The 22,064-nt window shown below is 32.9% G+C and overlaps 1 protein-coding gene across 3 annotated transcripts in view; it reads left to right on the forward strand.

The window, feature by feature from the left end:
• The window catches only part of LOC145248163 (E3 ubiquitin-protein ligase XIAP-like), a 163,577-nt gene that overhangs the window by 20,951 nt on the left and 120,562 nt on the right, over positions 1-22,064 (forward strand). For all 3 annotated transcript variants that reach the window (XM_080109999.1, XM_080110001.1, XM_080109998.1), the window contains exon 2: positions 1,986-2,072. In XM_080109999.1, the coding sequence (XP_079966125.1) occupies positions 1,988-2,072 (85 nt within the window). In that variant the 5' untranslated portion in view covers positions 1,986-1,987. The remainder of the gene's footprint in view (positions 1-1,985; positions 2,073-22,064) is intronic.

Consider the following 22,064-nt stretch of genomic DNA (forward strand, 5'->3'; position numbering starts at 1 on the left):
TGTAGAAAACATTTCGATGCAAAACCTACCCTAAAACACTGCCAGGCACACCAAGTACCTTTGTGTGAAATTTTATAAAAATCGGCCCAGCCGTTTTTGAGTCTATAATGAACGAACACACACACACACACATATATATATCGTAAGTTATGAAAATATATATGGTAATTAAGCTACACAGAATATTCCGCATTTCATGCTCGTGTGAATTCGTCAATATATCTATCTATCTATATTCCTATAAATTCGTTTTTCTTTTGGGTGTATTGATATTCATATTAAAAAAACCCTTTTCTACTTATTTAAAAAGAAAATACAATTTTCTTATATATGGGTTGTGGAATTGCATCCATCTGTAAAAGATTCTTTTAAACATTCATTTTAATTAATTTCCTATTAGTTTTTTTCGGTTTTCTTATGGGGTGATCATCTTTATTTAACTATTACGTGTAATTATATTCATGCAGATATTCTACATGATTTATACTTGCGTAATATTTGCGTAAAACGTTTACAGGAAACACAAAATTGTTTCCATATATATTTATATATACGTATATATTTTTGTTGCACAGATTTTGCCTACCAAACTCCTCCTAGAGTTTTTGGTCTACGGACATAAAATTTCATATATAAGATGTTTGAATCCATGCAAAACTTTATATTTGGGTTTTAGCCTGGAAAAATCCGTGCAAAAGTGTGAAAATTAAAAAAAAAATGAAATTTGCCAGGTGAAGGTCGAATGCCGCCATTACGAATGCATAATATAGTTAATATTGGTTCATGTTTTAATTTTTAGCCTTGCAGTAAACATGTTTTCATAGCCCAGTCATTTATGGCAGAGGCAAAATAAATCGTGAGCTGAACGTTTTGGTTTCGATTCTCAATGGTGGCGCATGAGTCTTTTTTTTTTTTTAATCATTATTATATATTGCATCCAATCTATCTATCTATCTATCTATCTATCTATCTACATCTATAAAAGTGTAAATGTCTCTCTGTCTTTTCTCTATGGTAATTAAGGAAGACTATTATACAGAAATACATTACTTTACATATTCACACTTTTTAATATATACATATGCACATAACCTTATGGACAGTATATAGGGCCCGAGCAAAGCCGGGCGGAACTGCTAGTATATATATATATATATATATATATATATATATATATATATATATATATATATATATATATACACACACATATATATATATATGTATACATATATATATATGTGTATATATATAGAAGTGATACACGAATTACCATTAGCATATAAGCGACGCTCTTTGTGTAAACAAATCAAGTGAAGGTATTTCGGACGATGTCAAAACATCGTTAAACTCACTACTCGTTCAGCAGCCGCCAATAGCTTAATGGTTACATACGTACAGACGGTCGGGTTTCAATCCTGGCTTGAGGTAGTTGCCTGTCTATCCGCACTGATGAGCTGCGAAACAGTACTGTATGTGGATGACTATATATATGTGTGTGTATATATATATATATATATATATATATGTATATATATCATATATATATATACTATATATATATTTACTATTATATATATATATATATATATATATATATATATATATATATATATATATATATATATATATATATATATATATACTAGCTGTACCATGCAACGCGTTACTGTGGCTCAAATTAGCACAATGGAAAAAGTTTTTCGTATGGGTACACAGTTTGTTGTTGTTCCAGTTTCTTAGCTGATATAGAGATTTTCTGGTTTGTTGACTCTTGAATACGTAACATAAATTACCCATATGAAAAAACAGTCAGTGTGTAGCTTATATTATAATACAAATTAATTATATTGTAATATTAATTATTTTTATTAATTGTTTTTATATTATAAGATTAAAATGATTATAATTATTATAAAATATTAAATAGAAAATAAAGAATAGTTTTTAGAATGGATTCTTTTAATGACTTTTATCTGTTTCAGAAATGAGTTCATCGCTGTGCTTTTTGCGAAAGGACGACTTCGGCGCCATGTTAACGACAGACGGCTACATACCCAGGCGATTCGAAGGTGAGTTGGAGGAGTTTTGTAATCTTCATATAAATACATGAATCTTTCGTTTCTATTGTTTCTAAAAGTCGCAATATTCGTCCTTTTTTTATTTTTTTAAAGAATAATTTCAATGCTACGACAAAATCACAAGCAAAACACTGTTATTCTTTGTTAATGAGCACAAAAGAACCATACCATTGATTTTTTTTTTAATATTAACTACCTTACTTTGGGATAATTGCGGCAACTAGCTAAAAGTGCTCCTTTGGCATCCACGCATATAAAGAGCATTTTTTTTTTTTTAGTTAGCGCAATTACCCCCGGATTTGGCGCAAGTACGGTACCATTTTATTTAGATTTGATGAGGTTTTCATTGTCAATGTAAAAGTATGCATGCAGAAACTTAGAGAAAGGCGCAAACAAGAAATCAATGTGTTGCTCTTAAATGTGCGGTATGCAACATTTTATAACACATGTTTAAACAATCAGACTTGAACAAACGGTTCGCACAGAGTCTTTTCACAAAGCACAAATTCGCTGCACTTATGGGCTTTTGCCAGTGATCGATCTAGAAAGCAAATCAAGTAATGAAGTCTTTTCTACATACATGCACGGTCGCTGGTCTCAATGCAGGCCGTTCCTTGTATAGTTGCATTGCCTAGTGGTTGTTGATCTTCTGTTTAGTTCAAGTGAATAAAATCCGTGCATGGAAATACAATGGAACAATACAGTTGGCGTTCAAAGGTTTTATTGGAGAGGGAAAGTTTGTTCACAAGGAAGAGAAACTAAAAGAGGCTAAAATTAATTCCTTCTTACTTGTTCTTCTACTTAAGGACTGAGATTACATTCATTCAGATTCTTTCCACATATTCAGACACATGGCACCTGTGTCGCCTCCCGGCGCCGACTATTTAGAAATTCTCTTTTGTCCCCTCTTCCAAACACGTGATGTAATTTCTCTGTAATATTAGTCGACACCTGATTTTCTAATGCGTTTTGTCTAGGGAGTTGATTTTTGAGCTCTCGCCTCACTTATATATATAATTTCAGGTTATCCTGACATTTATTTTTTTTTTACATAGGCATAACCACTTATCAGAGCCAAGAGGCCACTCGAGGATAAGGGTTAAGAGCATACGGTGGTCAATTGGACAATATAGTAATCGTTAGTAATGGAAATTCGATAAATTTGTTAACTCAAATGGAACTTGTTTACATTGGACTTGAGGATAATCAGATTGTGGTCAGCTGGAAAGCAGGAAAACGGAAGACAATTCCACAGGCGTTCAGTTCTAAGAAAGAAGCTTTGTTCATGGAATCTACGTTTAGGTTTAGGCACAGATAAAAAGTGAGGGGGGATTATTGATAGTGTTTTCAGCTAAACGAGTGTTTCCTGGGAAAGTTTGGTGAGGGGGGGACCATAGATTGAAGCTCAGTCGAGCACTTGTCATGAAAATAACGATAAAGCAGAGACAAACTCGCAACATCTCTTCTGTGAGATAGAGGTTGCAGGGAGAAGAAAAGGACATCTACGAGGCTATGAAGTCTATTATGAGTAACTCTTGCTGATATTCATACTAGTTAATATAATCTCTACTTGCTGGCGTAGGATCGCAATATATAACAGATATACTTATTTGCAAATCGACATTAACAAGCCACTTCAAATGGTCACTTTCGAGGATAAGCGGTTCTGCCTTACACTGTTGTGATTCGGTCTAAATGTGGCGTCACTTGTGATGATGTACGTTGTTGATTTAGTAGCATCCTAAATTCATGTAAACAGAAATGTCGCGTCGGCATACGTTGACGACAATTTCATGAGGAAAATAATCAATTATATATATATATATATATATATATATATATATATATATATATATATATATATAATTATATATATATATATAATTGTTTATATATATATACATATATAATTGTTTATATATATATATATGTTTATATATATATACATATATAATTGTTTATATATATATATATAATTGTTTATATATATATACATATATAATTGTTTATATATATATATATAATTGTTTATATATATACATATATAATTGTTTATATATATATATATATATATATATATATATATATATATAGGCTAAATCTGCGATAGGTTAAATGTATTTTTTTACTGAGTATTTAAACTGCATTGTTTATTTTTATTTTGATATTTTTTTACTCAAAGCTTCTTTAGACTATATATATATATATATATATATATATATATATATATATATATATATATATATATATATATATATATATATATTACAATAGAAAAATGCGAGCATAAAAAGTAACATGGTTAAGCTTAAACATGGAAAAGTAAAGGAAAAGGTGTTAAAACTGGAAAAGCAAAGGACAAGATATTCTAATAAAAAAATATAATAAATTTATAAATTAAAATATTGCAGCATTAAGAATTGATTATATAATGTTATAAAATGAATTTAAAAAAATTCTTAATGCTGCAATATTTTACGTTATAAATTTATTATATTTTTTACTATAATATCTTGTCCTTTTCTTTTTCAGTTTTAACAACTAGTCCTTTACTTTTCCATGTTCAAGCTTAACCATATTACTTTTTATACTCGCATTTTCCTATTGCAATCCATGATTTTTTCAGGTTTCCAATAAATTCACTTGTTCTTTGTTTAATTTCAGTCTTATTTTTATGCCCCGATAAACATAACATACACATATGTAATAACAATGTACGGCACTCCTCTGCTTTCAGTAAAATCCCCCAAATCATCTCCCTTTCATCCTTTGATTCTCTCTCTTTCACTTGTTACTTTTCTCGACAGCGGTGAATTAGTAGCAACAGTAGTCGCTGAAGTGACATGGTTGCTATGGAAACCAATCATAACAGGCGTCGCTCACCTCCTTACATATTTTTACGATTTTGAACACCAGAAAATTCATCATAACTTTTGATTTACTGGACGAACATTAAATTTTTTTTACCACATAGCTGAGAAGGTGATCTATAAACTGTAGTAATTGTTTAAAATTTGGTCGAAAAATGAGTGAGCGGTGAAGCTTTAAAGCAGTTCTAAATGACTAAAACTGCCGCTTAACCACATATTAAAACACGGTAGTGTTTAAATGATATATATATATATATATTCCTCTGTCTGCCAAAAATATCCCTATTCCTACTGAACAAGAATATATCCACAAATTTTTTCTCGCTTTGAACACTTTCCTAAAAAAGGCTTATCACCATGACTTAAGCATTAAAATAAACTTTAAGCGCCTATTTCCTCTGAAGACCAACCTCACCCAGAAATCTTAACAAATGAACTCCCTATCAACTCTCATAGAGAACAAAAGAAAATCGAAAGAATTGCTGCCAAATTTTACGGATTAAAAACCACTGCCCACCCCAAATACAACCCTTACCTTGAGGAGGTTGAGAATTCCATGTTAAATTTAGTCCAAAAAATTAAATTTAAGAAACAAAAACACCATTATAATCCGGTTACTCGAAAAATAAATAATTTTGCCGAAAAAGTTAAAAAGAATAAACATATATTCGTCCCTGCTGATAAGACAAAAAATTATTATAAACTTGACTATCCTACATATAAAAGACTTTTGTATAAAGAACTTAATAAATCTTATAAAATAGGCCCTCCTAAGACTTTAGATTCCATTAATTCTGAAGCTAAACTTTTACTGACTTCTATGAACATTCATAACTTCACTGAAATAATTTCTTCGGGTACTCCTAGATTAACCCTCAAAGATCATAAACCTAATTTTTATGAGAACCCCTCCATCAGATTGATCTGCCCATCTAACACTGACTTAGGTGATGTAAGCAAAAATATCTTAGATAGAATCATCCCTTCTATTAAAGAAAAAGTAAGTTTCCCTCTTTGGCTAAATTCAGATTCCATAATTAATTGGTTTGTCTCCTTTAAAAATAAACACCTCCTTAACTTCATAAACTTTGGCATCCAAAATTATTATCAATCTATTTCTCTGATCCTTTTAAATATGTCTCTAATTTTTGCTAAAAGAAATTCTGACTTAACTTATTTAGAAATTAAATTAATTCTCCTAGCGAGAAAGTCCCTTATACAATTTAACAATAAGTTTTGGACTAGAAAGGACACCCTGATAATTTTGACATCTTGATGGGTGCTTCTGACTTTGAAGAAGTTACCGATTTAGTGGGACTCTTCTTACTGAAAGAACTTAAATACAACTTTAAACATATCCAAGGGAGTCTTTATAGAGACGATGCCCTTTTTACTACAACAGCCAGGCCAAGAGAGTACAACAAAACAATTAAAAACTTACATAACTTCTTTAATAACTTTGGCCTTTATATAATTATCGAACCAAACAAAAAAACTTCAAATTTTCTAGATGTTACACTTAATATTAACACCGAAACTCATAGCCCCTATCATAAACCCAACTTTACGCTTTTATACGTCCATAAATCTTCTAACCATCCAAACTCAATTATAAAATCTATAGTACCATCCGTCTCTAGAAGAATTTCTGCTCTTTCTGCTGATAAAAAAAAAACTTTTAATCAAAATGCTACTTTTTTCAATAATGTCTTAAGGAACTCAGGACACAAGGAAAAGATTAAATACAACCATTTTGCTCCTCCTGAAGGCCGCCTTAAATCTGTAATCACACACAGTATAACTCGTAAGAAACCAGTTCAAATAACAAGATCTGCCGCTATCAATAACAATGAACCAGCTTACATATATAATCCAAACCAAAATACTAATCGTAATACCTCTAACCCACCCAGTCGCATCAGGAGAAAGAAAAATATTTGGTTTAATCCTCCATTTAGCGTAAATGTCAAAACTAATATACCTAAGGAATTCTTCAAAATTGTACAAACTCTTTCAAATACCCACAGAGATATAGTTCTCTTTTCAATAAAAACTCAATCAGGATTTCTTATTTAACAATGCCTAATTTAGCACAAATAATCTTAATATTTAATAACAAAAAAATTAAATCAGCCCAAAAATCCCTTTCCCAATTAAACCCAAAACTAACTATATATATAATTGTAATAACTAACATCTTTGCCCACTCAATAATGATTGCATCCATAAAGATGTTATATATTCACGCACAATTACTGAGCTCCCACGCAATTCTCCCATAACAGACACTAATATTTCGTCTTCAAGTTATCCTTCTTCCCATCCTCCATCTGATAAAGTTACTAATCCAATGTACCACTCGAGCAGCCCCTCCATCTACAATCATACAACTAGCAATAATAATAATAATAATAATAATAATAATAATAATGAGAATAATAATATTTCTCCTAACAGCCATCCTAACACTAACAACACTCATTATCCCTTCCGAAATAGTCCTCGTACAATCATTGTCCCACCCTTTGTTGAACACTATGAACAAAATTCAAACTTTTTAACTAATACAAATCAGCAAATTGATATTAATATCTGACCTCGAGCTTTTAATAAAGTACATACATATATCGGCACTACTTCAACATTAATTAAGAAAAGAATATCAAACCACATTTCTTCTTTTAATTCTAATAATAATCAAGGAACTTCTCTAACCACTTTAATTAAAAAACTTAACTCTAATAATACCCCCTTCTCAATCAAATGGACTATCATAAAAAAGTTTAGTCTTATGCTCCGGGCTCTAAGTCATGTCGCTTTTGCACAACCGAAGCTATAACTATAATTACTTCCCCTCAAAGTAACAATATAATAAATTCTAAAACCGAACTGATCTCTTTCTGTAAACATAAGTCCAAATTTAATTATGGTAATTTTTAAATTACATAGTTATTACTTTAACCTTTCAGATAGATATATAATTTTTCTTATTATCGTTTTTTCTACATACTTTTTACTTGATACTTTATAACTTAATAATCCTTTATTTTAATTCTTTATTTCTTCTTTGCTTGGCCGGTTTTTTTATCTGCAATTTCTGTTTTAGTCTTTAAATATTCCTATCTCTCTAATATATCAATCTACCCATCCATTCATATCATGTATGTATATTTACTTATATTTTACTATATGCATTTACTTACGTACTTACTTGCTTTGTCCGGAATTTGCAGATACCGGCCATCCTTTCTCCTTAATTTATTTTATTTTATATTTTATTTTTTATTTATTATTTATTTTTTATTTATTTATTTTTTCCATTTAGTGTCTTTTAACAACTCTTGCTGACATTTTCTTAAGTAATAACCTGTACTTTTCAGTTGACCTATTTTTGCCCTATATTTTTCCTGCCTTTTAACGTCATTTTTTCTGGGTTATTTGGACTGGGCCATTTTGACATTTGCTTTTCTATTTTATATTTAATTCTATCACCATTTAATTTTTTTTCTCTTCTTCTTCACTGATTTTTCTTAATTACACTTTGTCGCGGCAGCCGTGTTTAACACATATCTTTTTTTTTTTTATTAATATTATCGGAATTTTTTCTACTTTTCCTTGTATATATTTGTGAATTATTCCATGGATTTTGGACTTTTGGATTATTTTGGACCATCTTCTAATTACGTGATTTCCTTGGATTTTACTTGTGCAAATGGAAATTCAATTAACTTTCTTGGATTTATATTTTTGGATTTTACCGTCATTGGATAATTTACCTTTCACCATAATTGTACCATTCACGTGAAATTACTTTTTTCTTCACCATATTCCCTGTGCTTCACTTTTTGTTATCAAGTAAGATCTTTGACTTACTTGGAGTTTCATCAAATACTTTTGTATGCAAAATCCGATCCCGCATTTTACTAATTCCTACTCTCTGATGAGAAGGAAAGTATTTATTCGAAACTCCGCGGATTAAGGACTATCCACTTATTAAGTGTTTCCTTTTCAGATTAAATATGTTTTAACTCTTTTTCAAAGTGTTTTTAACATGTTTTATTAACTATTTGCTCTTATATATATATATATATATATATATATATATATATATATATATATATATATATATATAATTTATTTATACAAACATTGATGGCTACATATGTGCATACATGTTTCTGTAATCACCCGCGTTGTGAATTACGTCTTCAGGCCAAGAATTATTGTTGAGAACTGATATCTAAAACAAAACCATTTTCTTCCGTTTACAAAGTTAGAATGTAACATGGGTGGGGGTTATGAGCGGGGAGAGGATAATTAAAGTTTTTGAAAATAATAAACCACTTCTTTTTTACTTCCCTTTTTTATATTCCTTTTTTAAGTTTATCTATCCCATCTTTTGGTTTTTACGATATAAGGTACTTGAGAATTTAGTATTTTTGTCTCGTGGTTAATAATTAAAACATTCCTCATGGCTATTGAGTGATGACCGGTGTCTTTCAATTGTTGGGACGATATTAATCGGAATTGGATTGAGAATCAGAAAAATCAAAATTTTTTGAAGTATTGGATTTGATACCAGAATTGGAAAAATTTGAATTCAATTTCCGATTCCAAAACGATTCTTTTAAATTTTTTTTCTATGAGCATTTCTTCATAAAGGGCACATAGAGAGTAGTTAACAGAGATCCTCCCAATGTTAAGAATGCTATTATAAATAGTACATTATTGTTAATTCTTGACATAGGACGGGCTAATGACCTACATCTGAATTCCAGCCACTTTTTTCTGTTCATATACATTGCCTTAATATGGTAGTGGATGTGGGTCAGCAACTACAGCCCAATTGGTACCGGGAGTGTAAGTCAACTTGTTATCATCAACAGACGTGACAGCACCTTAAACTCAACAACGAAAGCAATACAGAAACAAACGAAAATGCAAACAAACAAATAAACAAATAAACAAACCCTCTGAATTGAACGAACAAACGGACACAATAAATAAACGAAAGTTTAAAATAGATGTGTCATGAGACCAACAGTACATTGCGTCTCTCACACATCATGTATGCAATTATAATAAAATCCAACGATAAATAATTTTAAATAATGTAATTGGCATTTGTGCATTGGTGCGAAGTTACAACTTTTTTTTTTTTGTTTTCTGTTGGGACACACTTGTACGTCATACAGATAGAGAATTGAATCAACAGTTAGATATCTCCTGGAGCAATAGAACGATCCCACCATTTTTTCAGCAGCATTGGCAACGGACTTGATGTACGTGTTCGATTTCAGATCAAGAGTAAAGGTCAAACCTAGAAGCTTATAAAAAAAAAACGGAGCCTTACCAAGACGATAACCATTCATTTCAATTGATGTCAGACGGTGATCAGAGCGTTGATGATTGAAAGATAGAAGTTTGGTTTTACATGCATTAAAATTAACCAGCCACCTCTTTCCCCTTTGCACCGCATGATTAAAATCAGAGGAGAGAGAATCAGAGAGAATCACAACCGCCACAACACTCCCTCCCTCAACTGCCCCCATCCAATGTAAAAAGAATGTTTGTGAAATATTAAACGGTGCTTCTGCTCGGTTAATGCCGGCGTGTTACTCATGGAAAAACGGTTTAAACCGGTGAAGCACGTGTTAAAAACTATACAAGTTTTACAATTGAATACCCCCCTTCCAAAAAAAGAACGAAAAACATAAAAGTATGTTTTTGTAAAACCGCTCGTGTAAACTTACTGACAGCATGATTAGCGTCCTAAATTATGAAATAAAAAAAATAAACGAATCTCTTAGTAAAAGAAAGTTGTATCCCTTGGAACAATGACAAATTGTATTTTAGTCAATGCTAGTTATCTCTCTTAGATTTACAACGCTGGTGACCTAAGTGCTACATGAGACATTTTGAATTGGAACAAAAATATCTTTATCATCTTATCAGCGTTCTCTTACACCAGAAGAAGACGCTTAGTAACAGAGAATATAATCAGACTCATCAATTCAAAGTAAATGACCTTCCGAAACAGAAACAACATTTTCAAGCAGATGAATAAGATATAGCCTTTTCAGAAACAAACAAACGATGTAACTGACGATAAGAAACAAGAAGACACGAAGGGAGATAACTCTAAATTCATAATATATCATCAAGGGAAATAATCCACAGTCCTTTATTTATATAACTAGCGAAGGGTACCTGGCGTGGCCCGGGTGTTTGGAGGTGTGTGTGGAAACTCCGGGGGTGGGGGTGGGGGTTAAAAAAAAGTAAGTATGAGGATCGAACCCTTGAGGCAAAGTTGTAAATTAATTAAAGTGTGAAAAAAAAAATAAAAAAGTGCGCCGTTAACCATTGCCCCACCGCGAGATGCTAACGGAAACACGTTTGAATTTATTTAATTACTTGGATTTGGCAGGTGCCCGTTTTAATGAGTTAATGACGTCAAGTTTGACTGCGGGATAGTATTCATTTACTACGGAACGCTTTTTTAAAATTTTTATTTTCCCAAGATGTTATAGGAAAAAGACTAACCCACATGCGGCGAGCGACAAATGTTGAATATTTATCTTCCCGAAATCGAGAAAATTGAATAGGCAGGCGAGCTTCGTTGTTAACTGTGAGATATTACGATTTATATGTGATATAAAAAGTTTTTAAATGTTGTGAAGCGACCGACCGCTTCTCTGAAAAAAGCCTTTTGTAGACATACAGAAAAAGCGAACACACATACATACATACATACATTTTCGCTTTTATATATATAGAAGATACTCTGCTTTTCCTTCCTTAGTTAATCCGTACATTTTGGTGCTTTTAATTTATTGAACGATGTGTTTTAAGGATGAGCCGGGTCCAGAGAAATATTTTCATTGAAAAGGGTTTACAGGGTTTATAATCAAATGTTAGGATACGAGAGACATGTTGTCCGATGAACAAAACCAAATAATGAGTTCAGAAGGCAATTATTCACAAAAGAGATGTTTTATATTTGTTTAAAATGGAAGTTTACAGCAATAAAGAAAAACAGAAGGCTTGTAAATATTTTTAGAGTTCTTGTGAATACACGGGGGATTTATTAGCTGATTCATTAGTAGTAACGGCTATATACTGCCGGAACAGCAAGTACATTTTCGTAGCAATCACCATTTCAACGCCTATGAGTCTCAAAACGCGTAAGCCCATAATGTTGCGATTTGCCAACCCGCACATATCGAACAAAGGAACTATGTTACGTTTCCATACGTAGTGATTCAACAGACTGGAACGTTCGAGAACATCGTTATATAAGGATTTGCTACGAAAATCAAATCAGTTTATTCTAGTTTTTCTCTTGTCTTCCCCAAGACTGGATGTCAATGAAACTCCGCTACTGGGAGGCGTTAAAATCCCCCTGTCTTGAATTTGTGCGCCACCCACATGAATCTTAATTCTCATCATGGGAAATTACCACATCGAATGAGAATTAATTCTCCTTTTAAACAAATGTTTTTTTGAACTACTGTTTTCTTATGTGATGAAAACACACACATTTTATTTATATGCTTTAATGACTGTTTTTCTCTCAGAAAATAATCGCATTAATTGAAAGCCATGTGTGACAGTCTGTTCATTAAAAGCAGTAATTTTAAATTCCATGCTATTCTCACGAAATCTTCATTTAGCCAATCCTGCATAATGAACACTCATTACAAGAAAACACTTACGTTAGAACGATCTCAATTAATATTTTTCTAACACGTAAATAAATGTTATTTCATATCAATATAGTGATTTCGAGTTTTTAATCAAGTGTCAAGGATATGAGAGTGACCGCTCTTTGATGTAGCCTCGTTTTCAAATATCATTATAATAATATATGATCATTTTTGTCATAATGTAAGAAAGAAACTCGGGGTAATTTCGATGTGTAGCAATTCTTCACTAAACAAAGAAGTCAACAAAACATTATGTAAAAAAGGGAACATTTGAAGAAACGAGGGGGAAAAACGTTGTCTGTCTGAAGGAATAAATTAAAGATGGCCTTTTACAATGTGACATTATTATTTGTATTGAACTATGCAGCACAATATTATGTTCTGAGTATTTATTAATTTATCTCATTTGGGTCAGGCACTATTTTCATGTCGTTATCCAGAAACATCAGCTTTATCGAAACATATTTGTTGATTAAATATATTTCTAATTCTGTGCAGTTTCTATGGGCCCTGCTAGTTTAAAATATTTTATAGTTCGGGGATTTTTAACAGGAGTCGGCAAGACCAAAAATGGATGAAAAAAAAATAAAACAAAACAAACAACAACAAAAAGAAAAACAATAGTAAAAATGAATATACAAAAAATATGTTACCAAAGGCAGATAAGTGACTCTTCTACTCATCTGAAGAAGAAGAAGAAGAAGAAGAAGAAGAAGAAGAAGTTTTTCTTTTTTCTTTTTAAACTTATGTTAAAACCGTTCTTTAATCCAATACAAAGCTAAGTTAAAACAGAAAACTGGCCGACATTAGAATATGAAAACACACACAATTAAAATATATGAAAAACAAGTAGATAGTGTAATGGATTGTTACAAAAGGATCTCTCTTGCTAAATATTTGAGGTTTTATTCGACATAAAGAAACGCAGAATATTTTAGAAAGAAAGAAATGACGAACGTATGCTGAATGAAAGAAAATGGCATTCCAATATTTTTTTTATAAATATAAAAGAGATCTTGACAATCGTAGGTTGAATGCCGAAATATTAACATGGCCGAAAAAAATAACGCCATTTGGGAAATGAAAAATGCGACATTCGAATACATGAACCGGGATACGATTTAATAGTTGACTCATGTTTTAATAGTTGTTGCATTTTATAAATATTGTTATATTAAAAAAGTAGTCACAACTTTCTTTTCTTTGTAATGTTTTTTAGAGTTAAAATACATTTTAAAATAAAATAGAATATTTTATTTAACTTTTATTAAAATGGAGTTATCCACTGTTTTTATTATACAGAGTGTTCCAAAAGTCTTGGGCACATTTTGACATTGAATATCTCAAGAACTTTTAAGGATATAAAAAGACATCTGATATATTCAGAAAGCTTGTAATCTCGAGTTTTTTTCATGGAATCTTCAAAGATTTTCAATGTGAGCCCCATTGGTCACACGACATACATCAAGCGATAGTCCAATTCTTGCCAAACGCGTCTCAACATTGCGTTGTCAATGGTTGCAACAGCTTCTGTTATTTTAATCTTCAACTCATCTACGTCTCTTGGAATGGGAGGCACATAGACTAGTCGTTTCACAAATCCCCACAAAAAAATTGCAGGGTGTGAAATCTATTTTACGAAAGTGTCCATGATTTAGTTTTTGTAAATTTAAGCACACAAAACACCTTTTCTGGTTGAGTGAACACCATTATTGGATCTGAAAAAGAAAAAAAGAAAGAAAGAAAAATCAATCGCCTTATAAAAAAAACTTCATTCATTTAGCTTTAAAATGGCACCACTGTTGAATAGCAGGGGTATATATTTAAAGATGACGTGAAGTTCATATTGCGGTACATATATAACGATGATGAGGGAGACATTCATACCAGTTCTTATATGCTTCTTGGGGTGTTCATATATAACCGTTCTTATAAAACCGATATTGGAATGATAATGACATTTATATTTATTGCATCATGACGACGACTGTGGCAATTGCTGAGGGGAAGACATTTATATATCAGACAGGGGATTGTTCTTCTTAACACACACCGAGGAGAGGGTGATATGATGCACAGTTCTTAACACAGAGGAGAGAAGGCATTTATAGACATTACTTGTGATGGGAGAGATGGGACACAAAACTTGGAAGGGTTTACAATGTTCATTATAAGATGATAAACACAATTGCCTTTCGTTCGTGATGAAGGATGACACAAGACAACAGTTACAACATAAATGATGACTTCTTTATTCATCTAATCGGCCGGTTGGTGACGTCAGCAATTCAAATTTGGATCTACATAGTCTTTTTTTTTACACAGGCATCATCACATTATCAAGGCCAAGAGGCCACTCAAGGATAAGGGTTAAAGAGTGTATAGTAGAAATTGGAAAATTTCATTAGTAATGAAAATTCGGTAAATTTGTTAACTTATATGGAACGGCTCATCAAGAACTTGTTTGACTTGAAGACAACCATATTGTAGTCAGCTGGAAAGCAGGAAAACGAAAGACAATTCCACAGGCGTGCTGTTCTAAGAAAGAAGCTTTGTTCATGGAATCTACGTTTAGGTTTAGGCACAGATAAAGAGTGGGGGGAATTATTGATAGTGTTTTCAGCTAGACGAGTGTTTCTTGTGAAAGTTTGGCGAGGGGGGACCATAGTCTGAAGCTCAGTCGAACACTTTCCATGAAAATAACGATACATCAGAGACAAGCTCGCAACATCTCTTCTGTGAGATAGAGGCTGCAGGGAAGAGAAAAGGACATCTCTTACGAGGCTACGAAGTCTATTTTGAACTCTATCAAGGCAGGACAAGTTCTTTCTAGCTGCTCTTGCCCAGATGTGGCAACAGTATTCCATCCTTGGACATACCTGGCTCTTATATAGATAGAGAATTGCATCAGCAGTGAGATATCTACTGGATCGATAGAAAGATCCCACCATTTTTCCAGCGGCCCTGGCAACAAATTTGATGTACGTGTTCCATTTAAGATCAGGAGTAATTGTCAAGCCCAGAAGCTTGTCAAAACTTGAGGCCTCCTGAAGACGAGAACCATTCATTTCAATTGATGCCAGATGTGGATCAGAATGTTGATGATGTAAAGAGAGAAGCTTGGTTTTAGATGCATTAAAAGTAACCAGCCACTCCTTTCCCCATTGTACCATGTGCTCAAGATCAGAGAAGAGAGAATCAGAGAGAACTTAGTCGTTTACTGTCTTAGATGTGCTACCATAAATGGTAGTGTCATCAGCATAAATGTCTACAAATGATGTAAGGATGTGATTTGGAAGATCATTAATGTAGATCAAGAAAAGAGTTGGGCCCAGGATGGACCCCTGAGGGACACCAGCATTAATACTGTAAGCTTCTGATTTTTTCCCCTCAACTACTACTCTTATGAACCTATCAGAAAGAAATTTAATAATTGAGAAGACATTTCCAGCTATACCATAGCTAGAGATCTTGTGAAGTAAACCTTTATGCCATACCCTATCAAAGGCTTTAGATATGTCAAGAGCAATTGCCCAAGAAAGGTTGCCTCCGTCGAGAGATTTGCTAATCCTATGAGATATAACTGTAAGCACATCTACTGTAGATCCAGCAGAACGGAAACCATATTGAGTGTTACTAAGAAGGTTATTTTTGTTGAGATGGTTGATTACTTCTGTATTTAACACAGATTCCAACAACTTACTCATGAGGCACAGGAGACTTATTGGCCTGTACTGAGAGGGGGATGGTCGATCGCCTGAATTCTTAAATATAGGGCAAACTGGTGAGATTTTCCAGGGAGATGGGAAACTATTCTCCTTAAGACAACGTTTAAACAGTTTTGTAAGGATGGGCGCTAGTTCTGGTTGAAGTTTTTTAAGTACTATAATTGGAATACCGTCAGGGCCAGTTGTTTTATTGGATTCAAGGTTTTTGATTAGCTTGGCAACATCACGTACAGATATATGTATATCACATAGCGTGTTTTCTGATACAAGAGAAAATATTGGGGGTTGGCGGCCTTGGTCGCAAAGGGTAGAATTAGCTGCAAAGTTCTTGGCAAAGAGTTTGGCTTTGTCTGATGCTGACGAGATTACCTCAGGTCCATTGATGATAGTTGGGATAAAGCACACGCTTCTGTTCAAGATTCTGTTTGCTATTTGCCAAAACTGGTGGGAACCAAGCCGCTGCTCAGCTACTTTGGACTTAACGGATTGAGCATACAACTCTCTTGCATTCTTTATTACTTGCTTACAATGGTTGCTGGCAGTTCTGAAAGCGCCTTTAGTTTCCATACATCTATTACGTTTGAAGAAGTGGAAAAAGTGATTTCTGTGCGCAATGGCAGCAGCACATTCTGGAGAGAACCATGGCTGGCTGTTAGGTTTTTGCTGGAATTTTTTTGAGGGTATGAAGCGGTCTATACCTACAATTAACCATTCCGTCAGGTCTGATACTATAGAGGACACATCTTTTTTAAACATGGAACGCAGAGGTAGATCCGATATAAATATACGGAAGCTATCCCAGTCAGTCTTAGTGTATCGATATACTGTACGATGGAGAGGTACATCTGGGGACTTATTACATTTCATTTTTATGCTAATTGATACAATAGAGTGGTTGGAAGATCCAAGAGGAGACAGAACAGAAATTGAACATAGTTCAGAGCAAGTTGTGAGAAAAAAGTCTAGTAGACTTGCATACTGGCCGTCATTGTCGGGCATACGGGTAGGTTTGTGAACAATCTGAGTGAGGTCGTAAGCAATGGAGAAATCATGACAGAACCTCCCCTCATCATCGGTTTAGTTTGAGTGGGTCAACCATTCGACGTTGTGAACATTGAAGTCTCCACATACGTGAATGTTAGCTGAAGGATAAGCAGATAGGGCGTGGTCAATTTTCTCATCTATGCTTTTAAAGATAGTAACTCCACTGTTGTGGGGGTGATAGAGAGTAAATATAAATGCAGTAGTGTGAGCTAAAGCAACCCGGAAGCACATATAGGGTCAGTTAGGATCTTCTCTGGAGATGTTCCTACCACATGGAAAGCCATCTTTAATATAGGCACATATTCCACGCCCATGGCGATCTTGGGGGTCAGATTTAGAAGTTAAGTAAGAGTATCCTTTAATTGCAAACTCTTCTAGGGAAATAGTCTGTCCAATGTCAGTTTCGCTTAAAAATAAAAGGTCTGGTTTAGTCTCCTGTAATTGTGTTTCAACCTCTGAAAGGTTAGAATGTAGACCCCTGATGTTGGAGAAGGAGACATAGTAGTAGGGATCTACGTTGGAAGTTGGAGAACCGGGTTTAATCGTGTATTTTTTTTTTAAACTTTTCATGATGGAATTTTGGAATTTGTGGACTAGGTCGTTAGATTTACTTAGAGCAGGACAGAGAGGGGAAACTAAGAGAGAAAAAGAAACGAAGGATTTTTTTTTTTTTTGTAGAACATGATAAGGTAAAGCCGTTACAATTACCCACTAATATGGCATCGAGAGGCCTCACCAGAAGCTACTGCATGGTCCAGAATCCATTCACCAAATGGCAATACAGCAGCTCCAGTACTTGGCACCTGCTGATAGGACAGCCTCCTTAGTGGTTAATCCAAGGTTCGGGTCCCTGACTATCAGGTGGATAACGTCAGCCCAGATAAAACGTTTACCTCCAGCACCCTTACTAGTGACATGGCTACAAGGATAGACATAGAAACAGAAAATTTCCACTATCTCTGCCAACTGTTCATGCAAAATACTAAATGTTCTCCCTTCCCTTCCAAGGGACCAACTGACCAACTGACTGACTCTCAACTCTCGAGTAAACTCTCAAGTTAACTCTCTTGACTAACTAACTCTTAGATCCTATATTGAGAATCTCCCTTTGTCTATGACGTCAGAAGTGTGTTTTTCAAACGTGACCAATTTCACGTGGCTTTACATATGTTTGTCCCCCCCCCCCCCGGCAGAGAAAAGAATGCTCAATTCTAATCTAACCTATTTTTAAACAATATAATTTAATTTGCATTCTTCATTCTTTTACTGATATATTTAATATTCAGAGTACTAAAAGAATTAACAATAGACTTAATTTCTAACATTCCATTTCTTAACCTTGCTTACAAGGTTCGATCCTAGGCTTATCCTAATCTCATTTTAATTTATCGAATGTTCTTCTTATATTAATTTATTTTTATTTCGGACTATTATTCTCATCTTTATTAGATGTTGTTTTCATCTTTATTGGTTGTTGTTTTTCACGATGTTTCGGCCAACTATTCCTCTGGCCTTCATCAGGTGATAATAGAGGAATAGTTGGCCGAAACGTCGTGAAAAACAACAACCAATAAAGATGAAAACAACAACTAATAAAGATGAGAATAATAGTCCGAAATAAAAATAAATTAATATATATAATGCTCATCTCAAAAATGAATTCCAATTAAGGAATAATATATATAATATTCTTCTTATTTACATGGAAAGGGGACAGCCCTTTTTCATGAAGCACCACTTCCATCTTACTACCATTCATAGTTAAGCAGATATGAGGATTAGAAATGGGTATAAGACTTTTGGAACAGTTTGTATATTAAACAAATACACATATTAAACAAATGAACGAATCTCTGAATGAAACTATTAAAAATACTTGTAACTTAAAAAAAAATAACTCGTATCCTCCTCAGACAATATATGAAGCGCTAATTTAAATTAAAATTGTTGTGAAATAATTATTCAATATTCTTTTATCTTTATCTCTGCTATGCGTAATAAAACAGGTGCAATTTTTTCCTTTCCATAAATAACCGTTGTAGGTTTGCAACCGCAGACGCCACATATGAATTCATTATAATCAAACTACTAGTGACTATCTTACGTAAGTTTTGTGCATATTTGTAGTTGCATTCATCTGTTAGAATAAAATATTACATAATTCATAGGAGCATCACAATCAGAACTACGTTTAAATTTACGGTGATAGCAATTTGTTTCTCTCTAATTATTATTTCATCCTACAATCTCCATCATATCCAGGAATTTCTTAACATTCATCACAATTTTGGCCTGAACACCATCCGTATTTGTTTCTTACATAGATATATTTCACGTTATTATTTTTTTTTTCCGTTCTTAAAATACTAATTATATCCTAATAAAAATCCTGTCACTCCTATTGGTTGTCCATTTGAGTTTCTTGGAATACAGGATTATCAGTTTTTGCTATTTACTGAACGGTTAAAGATAAAACGAAATGATGTCAAAATTAGACGAAAAAATTTATCATGTTATCATTATTGATAAATTACGAGTTCAACAGTTTTGCAGCCTTCATCTACGCCGATCCAAGCACATTTTCACACAGGTAAACACCTGACTAATTAATTTTTCCTATGCTTCCATTTGTATATTTACTCTTTGCTTACATGTGTAGCCTGTTAACCTCAAACACAATTAGCCAGTTCGATTGCCATGCATCTTATTAGAACCGCAATAGTTACTTCTTACTCTTACTTCTTCTTCAAGCAGCATACAAGCCTATACACTTATCATTCAGCTTTCTCATGAAGAAATCCGTAGGTCATTTTATTCAGAAAAGATATTTTCAACCACCTCACGTTTCACGGATCAAGGAAGAAGTGAAGAAATTGAATAAGAAACTCAGAGAAGTTATTCGGAGTAATAATATGGAACAAGGTTTCCTGTTGACGTTTTAATGAACGGAGAGGATGTATTATGGGTAGTGACACGAAAACTTCCTGACTAAAAGTGAGAATAAGATAGAGGCGTGTATGTATGCTTAATTATACGGTAGAGGGGGAAGAGAGAGATTCTTGGTCTTCGGGCCAGAATCAAAGTGTAGTATCTTTTTTGTTTTTACACATCAATAAAAAATGTTTTAAACTATTAGGTTCTAAGTAGGACGTTCCCAGTACAAAATGGTGGAGGCGGTATTATGGTGAAAGAGGGTGCTAGCTAAGAGAAACTTCTTATTTAGTTCTGAAATGACAAAGATGACCAAAGACCCCCATTCTTCCCCATTTTTGAGTTGACCTTGTACCGAAATTTTTTGTTCGTGTTTGTATTTTCAATTACCAATTTACACACACAGAATCCAATATAGACCTAAATACACGTTTTCCTCATCTAAAACATTTGGCAGCATCTTTTTTATGCAATATGCCCATCTGTACATGAAAAAAAATTCACTGCGTTATTTATTTATTTTGTGTGTCACTCTTACATCCGAGTGACTGTCGTTTAATTATTATGGACTTCCATTTCTTCTAATAATTTTACCAAGAATTCTCCATAAGTTTTGGTTTCGGTTTCGATTATAGCTGATGGCACTCCAGCAATCTATTTTTTCTTTTTTTAAATAAATTTATCAAGAATTCTTCATAAGTTTTGGTTTCAGTTTCGATTATACTAAAGGAACTCAAGTTATATATATATATATATATATATATATATATATATATATATATATATATATAGTAATTTATAAAATATATATGGAAATTAAGCTACACTGATATTTCTTAATCGCCATATATATTTTATAAATTACTAACTAGCTCTACCTATGTATTGAGCACTTTTGAAGTAAATACTTAAAGTTTACACATAAATCTATACTTTCGTATATTAATTTTATGAGTAAATTAAATAGTTATATATATATATATATATATGTGTGTGTATGTGTGTGTGTGTCGATTTTCAAAGTATGTAATTTTAAACAAAAGCAATATTACTTGCTGAATCGTCATATCGAAAATAGTAATATATCCCAAAATGACGAAAATTCATTGAGTAGAAAGTTATCTATAGTTAAAAGTAATTTTTATGGAAAATTGGGGAAAATTGCATTTTTCGCAGATGTTTCAGCGTAGACCGTGAAGATTGCAGAAACAGGGGGCATAACTCAGAAAGCATATTTGAGATTACATCATAGTGGTGTACAACATGTGTAGACAATATCGAAAGATTTTTTTTTTTTTTACTAAAAACACAATAGCAGTTGTTTTACTCTATGAATTTTCATAATTTTTGGATATATTACTAGATTCTTCTAAGATAAAGAATACGGAAAGAGTCACTAGAGTTCCATGTAAAAATACCAACATCTTCTCTGCAATTAAATCAACTTTATTTGTTACATATGGAGGGCCCTACATAGGTAGTGATTAAATTAGCTAGTGTGAATTTTGATGTGGGTCAAACTGAGTGCATAATGAAAACCCAGATCTATAAAACAGAATTGTTCATAGAGATGAGTGATGTCAAGTTGAGACAGGAGCAGCAGATCAAACGCCAGAGACAAAACTGAGTGATATGACGAATGACATCACGTTTTTTTTGTTTGTTTTTTTTTCTGAGAGAAACAGAGATTTTCAAATCAGTCTG

Source organism: Euprymna scolopes, chromosome 26 (genome assembly GCF_053919585.1).
Source record: "Euprymna scolopes isolate OS-2025 chromosome 26, ASM5391958v1, whole genome shotgun sequence".
Lineage (NCBI taxonomy): Eukaryota > Metazoa > Mollusca > Cephalopoda > Sepiida > Sepiolidae > Euprymna > Euprymna scolopes.